Source organism: Trachemys scripta, chromosome 4, assembly GCF_013100865.1.
Source record: "Trachemys scripta elegans isolate TJP31775 chromosome 4, CAS_Tse_1.0, whole genome shotgun sequence".
Lineage (NCBI taxonomy): Eukaryota > Metazoa > Chordata > Testudines > Emydidae > Trachemys > Trachemys scripta.
Window position 1 is genome coordinate 125,040,864 of NC_048301.1, and position 10,904 is coordinate 125,051,767.

General features: G+C 45.2%; 1 protein-coding gene across 1 annotated transcript in view; it reads right to left on the minus strand.

The window, feature by feature from the left end:
• Positions 1-6,616: 6,616 nt before the first annotated feature.
• SNRPE (small nuclear ribonucleoprotein polypeptide E) overlaps positions 6,617-10,904 on the minus strand; it is a 4,930-nt gene continuing 642 nt past the window's right edge. Inside the window, exons 2-5 of the mRNA XM_034767285.1 lie at positions 10,373-10,399; positions 9,137-9,199; positions 8,707-8,785; positions 6,617-7,009 (exon numbers count right to left, since the gene is read on the minus strand). Of these exons, the coding sequence (XP_034623176.1) occupies positions 6,954-7,009; positions 8,707-8,785; positions 9,137-9,199; positions 10,373-10,399 (225 nt within the window). The 3' untranslated portion in view covers positions 6,617-6,953. The remainder of the gene's footprint in view (positions 7,010-8,706; positions 8,786-9,136; positions 9,200-10,372; positions 10,400-10,904) is intronic.

Genomic DNA, 10,904 nt, shown 5'->3' on the forward strand with positions numbered 1-10,904 from the left:
CCCGCCGATGATGCCTTATGAATCCCGCCCAGACATCTGCACCTGGGCAAGCAGGGGTAGCCTAGAGCTCTGCTCCGAGGTGCAGCAGCTGCAGGGGACAAGCCCCAAAATTTGGAAGGAAAGGAGAGCACGGTAGCGATTCTGTAGACACCACCCGTGAGACATCTGAGCAGGACACAGCTCAGCTCTGTTCCAAAGCACCAACTTGGTACTATTAAATAGCCACTGATCTCAGTTAGCAAACACTACAGAGGAGCCAAAGTTCCCTTCTCACTGACACTGGTGCAGCTCGGGGGCCTGGCACAGGTATAACAGGAGGTCTGTGCAGCACAGAGGGGGCAGTGTGGACCGCCCTAGAAAGCTTTGATTTATTTACAGAGCAAATGTGTTACCCACCGGCAGCAAAGCTGAAGTAACAGTAATACACTGCTCCTCACAGTACCTTTTAGCCAGCCTAGGATCTCGGAGTTCTTTATCAACCGTTACGAAAGCCCCTGGGCTGAGAGAAATATTTACAGTTTGGGGAACTGAAGAATAGACATTAAGGGCAGAATTTTCCAAAGCGTCTGGAAAACCTGGACCTGTCCCTAGGGCAGCTGCTTGTTGCTAGGTACTTTTGAGACTCTGGCCCCATTGTACAGTGAGCGGTGGTGGAACCGGAACTAGAATCCAGGAGTCTGGCTTCGAGTCCTCTGCTCGCATCAGTGGGCAGCACCCCTCCATGAACACGATGGAGGACAGGTACAAAAGACTAGATTGGCCTAAGACAGTACACTTCAGTCTCTTGTGCTAGCTTTGATTCACCACATCTCTGTCCCGCAGCTTCCAGGTAGATGGGAGTCATTAATGTTGAGTGGAAAGGTCATCGCAGGGGGCACAGAAGTCCATTTTTGTTGCCACCCAGATGGCCTCCCTGCTGTAAGAATCAGCTGGTGTTAGCACCCACAGTAGTGTGGGAGAGTGATCAGTGCAGGAGATGCTTAGGGCTCCAGACTTGAAGCCCAAGCTGCGGGAGGGAATGAGGTTTCTTGGCTAGAGCAGGCGACTGAGGTCTCCCAAGTTTGAGTCCCAGCCTTGAAAGGGCCTAGGAGTCAGGCTCAGCCACTGACTTGCTACCACTCCGTGGGCCAAGTCCCGCAGTAGCTCCGAGGGAAGCTAGGGTTAACGTTTGGAAGCTAGGGTTAACGTCCACCTCCCCGCCGGGTCTTGTGAAGCTCAGTGAATTAACAGTTGATCCATGCGTCAAAGGGCTTATGTGAACGTGAAGCGTCGGAGCAGAGCATGGCGGTTCCTCTTGCTGGTGTGGCTGAGAGGAAGCAACATGCCCTTGACTTGTTTTCCCAAGAAATGCTGCAGCCAGGATAATGATGCTCTGGTGGGTAAGAATGTGAAAGTACATGACACAGGGAGGAGATTGAACTGTCCACTTTCCATCCAGGCCACCTTTCGGGACAGGCTGCCTATGCTAAGTAACTTTGCTGAATCTGGCCTTTTAGCATCCTGCAGTCAGAGCGCTTAGGCCAGGGGCTTGACAGAAGGAAAGGGGGAAACAGCGGCCAAGACCATCATAAAGGCCCCAATAAACTTCCCCCAGGCATGATATCTACCATAATTTTGATGAAAAGTGACCTATTCTCTATTTTAACCCACCTCTCCAGGTCCCCCTGTCTATCCAGCCACAGAGTGGGGACACTAACGACTGCCACGGTCCGTTTCTTTGGGACAACGAGCCCATCTGAGGAGCAGAAATCAGGCCTCTGGGTTTGCAGCAAGGCAAAGCAGGATGAGTCAGGCCCTAGGACCCTATGCATGGGGCTTTCGGGAATCATCACCGCCACACGTTTTACGGTTGCTTACTGTGTCGTGGCTGCTGTGAGCAGGTACCTGGCTGGGACAGGCCAGACTGCTGCACAAAGCACTGGCCCCCACTCTTCAGGATCCTTTCTGACCTTCCGACACTGCCTGGTTCTAAACCAATGGATTCTTCTTCCCTAGGGGGCTGTAGGTATAAATGGTGGAGCTAATCCAAGATCAGGAGGCAGCCAGCCAGCCACACAAAGCCTCTGCCCTTGTACCTTGGGGTTGATCCCACTGCAAGCAGCAGCACAGGGCACCAGCACATGCACTCTTACCCAGAGAGCCCATTGGCATGATGCTCCGGCATTCATTTCCTGGCTTCAAATATGAGCATATGGACAACAAGCAATTACTCTAGGAAACAACCCTGAGTCTTTCCGCTGACGCTAATGAGATTTTTAGCATCCGAACAGCTCATGGGTTTGTTTTCAGTCACATACGAAAGCCTCTGTGCAAATCTAGGGATCATATCAAAGAGCCACAGCGAAACTCATTTTAAATAACCATCTAGGCAAAGAATGACCCACTGAGAGTCTGTGTGAAAATAAAGCTTATCCTTCACACAAATGACAACGCCCTCCCCCACCGCCAGCAGACAGATTTAATTCTGACTTATATCGGGCAGGAAAACATTCGTCCCAGTGGAGTCTCTTGGAAAAAAGCAGTGTTTAAAATGGAAGAACCATAAGTATAGTGCCACTAGACGAAAACACAGAGCTTTCCACAGAAACCACGTTCCTAAAAGGAACGAACTTCCCCTGAGTCAAGAGGTTAAATGCAGTGGAAATTGGGAACAAGAAGGTCTGTTAAATAAAGAGGCCGTCCGTGCACCGAAGCCCCTTGTAATCACAGAAGGGAGCAGAGATCTCGCAAACAAGATCCCGTTAAAGGAAGGGTCTGTGTTAGGGTAATCGAGTTTAGACCATGAACTGGAAGGGTTGGAATGCTTTTGATTTCATTACTTCAGTACACAGGACCGTAGCCATGGACAAAACAAGGGCACTCCTATTTAACCTGAACCCCGTGCCACCTTCATCTTTAATAAAAACACACTGCACGACTGTTTGCTAGGGAATGTGGCTCCTTGCTGGGAGCAGGCTGCGATTTGTTCTGTAAAGTTAATGCTGTAGTCTCAGATGTTAAACTCGGCGGGGCAGAGACCACCTCTCAATTAGCTTGTATCATGCCACCTACATTCATAACACTGAACTGTTTGCTTCCAACAAATAAAGGGTGGAAACGCTATTTCTACAAAGGGACCAGGTTGAGGTTGGCTCTTGGATTTTTCTGTAGCATGTGAGCTCTGGTTGGGGCAAGAAAAGTTTCTCTGACAAATTCCATTACTAGCACTTTTCTACCTAGAGATTTGTGAGCTCTGTAGCACCGCAATTGCTCCCTGCAGCGGGGCATTCAACTGCAATAATCCATCAACCCACGGCACTCAGAGTTAACTGCACATTTCAGGAACCTTAACACCACTCAGTGCATCCTCCTTGGAAGGCGTCTTTACCCACCTCTGCTCGGTGGAAAGGAATTTGCACGTTACGGAAAAACATGACTTGCAAAGCAAACAACAGGCTTCAAGAGAGCGGAAAGCCAAGCAACAGGAGCCTCCTAAACACAGAGCCCAATTGTAAGAGTTCACTCTACCTTATTCCTTTTGCCTGCCACTCGCTCAGTCAAAAACAGACCCTTCCGTTCTTCATCCCTCTCCCAGGCAGGGACACGTCAGTTCTCAGGGAACACAGGCATCGCAGGTGTGGGGGTAAGAAATAGGCAGGCCCGCTCGTTGGCTATTGTACTGGATGAGAGCAGCCCCCCACGCTACAGCCCGGCTTTATCTTTCTTCCAGGTTGTTTTGGAGCCAATAAAGCCGTATGAATGCTGGAGAACTCTATGTTCCAGCAGAGGCTTATGACACTTTGCAATTGTGGTGGAGGGTGTTGCTAGGGGCAGCAGCGCCCTCTGTAGTCCAAGACTGTGGCCACGTTTCAACCTGCAGGTTTTATCCTTGAGAGCTCAATCTCAATTTGAGATAGATATTCTCCAATTCATTTCTACAAGAGCTCAAAGCACTTTACAATTATACCTCACTCCACCCCTTGAGGAAGGTAAGTACTATTGACTTCTATTTTAGAGAGGGGGAAACTGAGGCACAACCTGGGGCCTTGACTTGCCCAATGTCATCAGCAAGTGAGCTAGCAGAGCCAAAAATAAAACTCAGAACCCAGACATCCAATCCAGTACTCTGTGACAGAGACACGACCCTCTGGCTGTATACAGCTCTTGGTTTAAAAAATTAGAAGAGGGGTTTTGGATTAACATACAATGAAATATCAGGGGGTAGCCGTGTTAGTCTGTATCTACAAAAACAACAAGGAGTCTGGTGGCACCTTAAAGACTAACAGATTTATTTGGGCATAAGCTTTCGTGAGTAAAAACCTCACTTCTTCGGATGCATAGAGTGAAAGCATCCGAAGAAGTGAGGTTTTTACTCACGAAAGCTTATGCCCAAATAAATCTGTTAGTCTTTAAGGTGCCACCAGACTCCTTGTTGTTTTTGTAGATACAGACTAACACGGCTACCCCCTGATACTTNTGGACTACTGCAAATGAATTTAAGATACAGGATCAGTCTGATAGCATCAAGCAGTGGAGGAACGGCATGCAGCATTGAGAGCATCTTGAAATGCGTGATTTGGAGCAGGAAGCAGCACTGCTTGTAACAGAGAGCTGTTTCTCCTACCAGTCTACTTTTCTGCAACAGCGACTGAAAATAAATTTGTTGGTCTCTAAGGTGCCACAAGTACTCCTCATTCTTTTTGGAAAGGGACAGACCCCTTTATGAGCACCGAGACATTTTTTATTTCATTGACCTTATGTTCATTGGACTCATGGCATACATCTTTACACTCGCCCCCCTCTGGTAAATATCCTTTTCTGATCTCATTTCACACTGCCCTTTTATCCTTGTATGACATTTTTCTCACATATTTGGAGAGAAAAAGTATTGCTTCAGAAACACGGAGCTGAAATATTTTAGGCATAAGGATTAATCTCAAGGCCCTGATTTGCCTTTGCACCTGCATCTAGTTAATCAGGTGGAATTTGCAGGCACCATGAGGTACCATAAATACCCAGCAACTGTAGCCCCATAACTATTAATCGAGAGAATCCCGTAGTTATTTACTGCTCTGGAAAACTTCAACGAGCATCTTGAGGACCCATGTAAAGCAGACACAGGAGAACCCAGTTACTATTCTATGCCTTCCGTACCTAGTCCTTGGCAATGTTTAACTGCGTTCATCCACAGATGGTCTAACATTTGTGTCTGCACAAGACATGTACCTTTCTGTTGCTGTTTGTGCAGAACACTTTGAAACTCATGAAAACTGATACAAGAATACCAATTCTTTTGTTAGCAGGTAGTATGCCTGATTTTGTTTCAGCTACCATGTTGTGGTAACATGTCCCATTCGATCATCATAGCTTTAAGCCTGATAAGAGGTGTTACAATTTCTCTGTAGAATAACTTAGTGAAATGGGTGAAAGTACCTATGCTGAAACTGCATCAAAATTCTTTCAGATTCAAACAAGATAGACAAATAATAGTACACAATCCAGAAAAGCCTGAGTTGCTGTATTTCTGCATGTCTGGGATGAATAATAAAAGAGAGAGAGAGAGAGAGAGAGAGACAGAAGTAGCTGATAGCAGCAGCAACAACAAAAAATGCATGGCTTTTTTTTTTTTTTTTTAACTTGAAAGGGAGAACATTTTTCCCAATGATCCCTGCTGTAGACTGGGCCAAAATAGATTACAGGTATTTTAACTGTCCACTGTTGAACTGCATGTGTTATATTTCCATGAACAGGAGCAGTTTTTTTCTTCTGAATTTCTCTGAATTCACTGGTTTGCAGGATAACAACTATATGTAAAACTATGTTTTGATAACTGAATGCTGACTAAATTACTCCAGTCTAAATGATTGTTACTGTAGCCCTCAAAACAAGCGCCAAGAAATCCTCCATCACAGAGGTATCAGACCTACACTTTTTTTTGTTTAAATTGGAAAAGCAGCAGAAGGGATCTAATAGTGGTATCTGAGCCAGGAAGCATACAGGAGTAAAAGAAAATGCATCCATCTCACAGATCCCCAAGCAAACCATCCAGCAGATCCCCATACAGGCAGCACATTACTCCCAAATTAAAAATTGAAGAAAATATTAAAAACCCAAACATCTCAGATATTTCCAAATTGTTTAGTGATCTGACCACAGGAACTCTCGAGTTTTAATCCTGGCTCTGACACTGACTCCCTCTCTGTGATCTTGGGTCAACTACTTAGCCTCTCTGCTTAAATTTCCTCACTTAAACAAGAGGATAATACTTAACTATACTGGCAAGTGTGAGGATTGAGCATTGTTTGTTAAATGCTTTGATGAAATTCCTGGAGGCCTTCCCAGCATATTAACATACTTAACTGTAGAAATAATCCTTTACCAACAAGTACATCTATGTAGATTCTCAAGAAAGTTTATACTGTTTTATCAGTTAAAGCTCTCTTCACGCAACTGAGATATGTTGGTAGAGAATAGTAATGCTAAGTTCCTAGATAAATTCCATCCTAATTTTACTGGATCTCTACAGTCTAGAGACTGCATATGGCTCTGGTATTCTACTGAACAATTCAGATGGTGCATTGTTATTGGTCCAGAACGTACAAAGATTTTTTTCCCTATCAGAAATTGAACAGATCCATTTTAAGAAAAAAGGTTTATTTCAGATTACATATTTTCCCCCAACAAAAACAGTGAGGGAGGGATGTAGGCATGAGATCAAATAAATTTAAGTTCACAGTTACAATTGTTAAGTACTGCAATGTAAAAAATGTTACTATCAAAGGTAGGGAAAGATATCAGCTAAGTTTTTACTCTTTTCAAATCAGGCTCATTTGGAGTTTTTATTTTCAAAACGCCATCCACTTTCCCAGCACAGTGACTCTTGTTTATGATAATGTTTAGTCCACCCCACACATTAACTGAAAATTCTAGTTTGGAACACTCTTTAGTGCATTCCACCCTCTGAATGACAAGTTCTAGTTAGAAACACTTTGTAGAAGAGTAATATTGTCCCCCTTTAACATGATCCGACCTGCAACACAAAGGAGAACGGAAATGGCAGTTAGAGAGATTATCCTCAGGTCATGCAATGTCTAACATGCAGAAAATTTTGTTGCAGAAAAGCTTCCAAAAAGAGGTCTGCATGGTGCCTGTATAGTGCTTCTTTCTATTAAACACTTACCATGGGAAAGACTGCAGTACAGATCAGAAGTTTCCTTTCAGTACAGTAAATTAAGATAATACACAGGCAAACTATCCCTCTGCATGCAGCACAGAGTTACAAGCCTATAAATCTATGGTGATCCTCTCTCCACAGTATATGACTGATATATCTGAGATTCGCTGCGTTGCAGGGTATCAGTACTATCTTGAGCCCCGTACTCTGCTTCCTTAAAATAAACCAGAGTGTATCGCAATAAAAGCCATCCTGGCTGGGAATCGGAAGACACCACTGTTTTCAGATTCACTGTTTATCTTTGGTACTTGGCAAATGGTGAATACCAAATCCGAACATGGTGGGGATGGCAGCAGCAAAGGGGTTTCCTGTACTGACTCAGAAGGGTGATGGGACAATGTGACAGTGGTACATCTACACAGCAACTAGACGCCCGTGGCTGGCCCATGCAAGCCACCTTGGTCTCACAGGGCTAGGGCTTTGGGGCTGTTTCACTGCTGTGTAGATGTCCAGGCTCAGGCTCCAGCTTCAGCCCTGGGACCTTCCCACCTCGCAGGGTCCTACAGCCTGGGCTCCAGCTCGGGCCCAGAAGCCTACACAGCAATGAAACAACCCTGGAGCCCGAGCCGTTGTGAGCTTGTATGGGCCAGCCACATGTTTTAATTTGTTGTGTAGACATACCGAGTGCGTGGGGAGGGTATTAGGACTGTTGTATTTAAATTGATTAAAAACATAAGAACATAAAAACATAAATTGATTAAAAACATGCTAAGTCAAACCAATGGTTCATGGAGCCTAATATCCAGCCTTTCGACAGTGGCTGTTGCCAGAGGCTTCAGAGGGAATTAACAGAACAGGGCAATTAAAAATGTGATCCATCCCCGGTTGTTCAGTCTCAGCTTCTGGCAGTCAGAGGTTCAGGGACACCCAGTAAATAGGATTTTGTCCCTGACCATCTCGGCTATTAGCCATTGATGGACCTAACCTCCATGCATTTACCTAATTATTTTCTGAATCCTGCTGTACTTTTGACCTTCACAACATCCCTTGGGAATGAGTTCCACAGGTTGATTGTGCATTGTGTGAAGAAATACTTCCTTTCATTTGTTTTAAACCTGCTGCCTATTAATTTCATTGGGTCACCCCTAGCTTCAGTGTTACGTGAAGGGGTAAATTACACTTCCAATTAATACAACCGTACAGAGATAGATATGGGAGTATGGAGTTTAGACTGGCCTCCTCCAGTCACGCTGACACCCAAGAAAGGGCAGAGAGCTGCTGTTTATTAAGCCACCTTTTTAAAGATTCAGATTCATTTTAGGACTCACTCACTCTTTGAGAAGTGCTGGATTCTGGCACACAGCTAATCAGAATGGAACATTCATCAACTCTCTAATCCCAATACAGTTAACCTACAGCAGATAGCAGACCTAAGAATCTTCCCGATGGGTTTCACTATCCTTCAGTCAAAGCTATTCATTTCCTCTGTATTTTATATCGCTGCACATAAGGTTCATATATGCAGCTTGGTGCCATAAACCATGCAGACTTACCCAGCTGTTTCCTTGCTTTTGTTTTTGAGTGGATCTCCTCTGCATCATCCAGAACCAGGTTCATGTATTCATCAAAACCCTAAGAACCAACAACAAAAGTGGTTAGTGAACAAAATCACCTGGTCTCAAGCCTCAACAGCAGGAGTTGCTTTCACTAAGGGGCACAGACAAACACCTGACAGGAATGGTCTAGATAATACTTAGTCCTGCCATTAGTGCAGGGGGCTGGCCTAGATGACCTCTCGAGGTCCCTTCCAGTCCTATGATGCTATGATTAAATGGATCTGAGTAAGACGACTGCTTGGAAAACTGGGGGGAGAGGGGGATGTTATTACTTCACTGTACTACTTTTTCTTGGGGAGTTGAAAATGGAACTTGTGAACGGGAAAAACAAATTAACGATGCAAAGTGCCTATAACATGACACTCACAATGATACAGCCTTCTATCCGCATGTTCACCTGTTCATAGAGCCACACCTGAATCCTGGACCTCTGCAAAATCATGGGCGGGGAGGAAGGGGGAAGAGAAGAAAGCACATTATTAGCACAAGTACTCCAAGCAACAGTTAATATTATCACGTATACCAATGAGTATCTGTTTGACATGCCGTAAGTAGTTATTAAAAATATTCTTTGCGGTTTCTATAAAAAGACACAAGATATGACACCCAAATTAGGACTCAATGTTGCCCTGAGGCATCTTATAAATAAAAAGGCATGTTTTCTCTCCAACTATTGAGGATTTGTGAGCATGTAAAGGAATAAATTTTAGAAGATAAACAGTAGCAGAAGTCTGCTCGGGCCTAATTTTAAAGCCCAACCCAAATCCAACTAGACCACAGCCAATTTTAACCCAACCCGACCCCAAGAGTACACCTCTACCCCGATATAACGCGACCTGATATAACACGAATTCGGATATAATGCGGTAAAGCAGCGCTCTTGGGGAGGGGAGGAGGGTGCTGCGCACTCCGGCGGATCAAAGCAAGTTCGATATAATGCGGTTTCACCTATAACGCAGTAAGATTATTTTCGCTCCCGAGGACAGCGTTATATCGGGGTAGAGGTGTATTTAATTGTTTTCATACCCAACTCCAACATTCGTAGTCAGGTCCCACTGGGTTTAGGTCAGGTTGCAAGGGTCTAGGGCTGTCAACGCAATCAGAGATAAGAGCCTATCGGATCTGAGCTGCACCTGAATGTATGTTATACAAGTAACACCCAACCTAACCTGAACCTGACATCTGTATTCAGATCCTGTCACGTTGCCAGGGTCTATACACACAAGTACATCACTGTACACTTTACCTTAGGATCAAACCTTTAGTATTCATTACTATTTCTTGGCATGCTAACAAAATATTAAACTTAGATCCACAGTACAGTTGGGTAGCAGGAAGCTATTCAGTACAAACACCAAAAAAAAAAAACCCCTTAAGAGCTAATATGTCAAATATTATCAATATTATTATTAGCTAGAGAGGGAAGAAACTGATCAGTTTATGAATCCCAGCTCCTTGCTGAAGAAGGAAGGAAGAAAGAATCCTTCCCCAACCCAAAGACAGAATGGATCAGATATAAACCTCAGCAACATTACCATGGCTAAAAGCATGTTTTGGATCATATTTACAATCACGCAAGGAGCTGACAGACAGCATTACTTACATTCTGCAGGTACCTGAAGATGAGGTTCTGTAATACGGCACTTAAGGAAAAGCACAGAAACAGCTCCTGGCACAACATGTGTCACTGTAACAACTCATCTGGTTATAACCAAAGTTCCCACTCTACAAGCTCTTTATTTTTAGGCAAATCACCGTTTGTTCCTTGGAGGGGAGGGGAAGAAGTCCGGTTGGCATTGAACACACCAACTCCCTCTTGGATTCTGATAAAAAGCAGCCCCTTCCCAGGCGCTTGGAAGAGGAGACACCCCAACCCCCAACATGTAATGCCCGGGTGAGGGGCTGTATGGCAACCCCGATCTCGGCCTCCACCGCCCGGCGCCCTCACTCCCCGCCAGCTCCCGACATCTCCTCCCCCCCCACAGCCAGCCCCAGCCCCCTCACTCCCCCCTCCTCCTCGCCAGCCCCCCACATCTACTCCCACCCAGCCCCCTCACTCCCCCCTCCTCCTCACCAGCCCCCCACATCTACTCCCACCCAGCCAGCCCCCTCACTCCCCTCTCCGCCCCCCCACA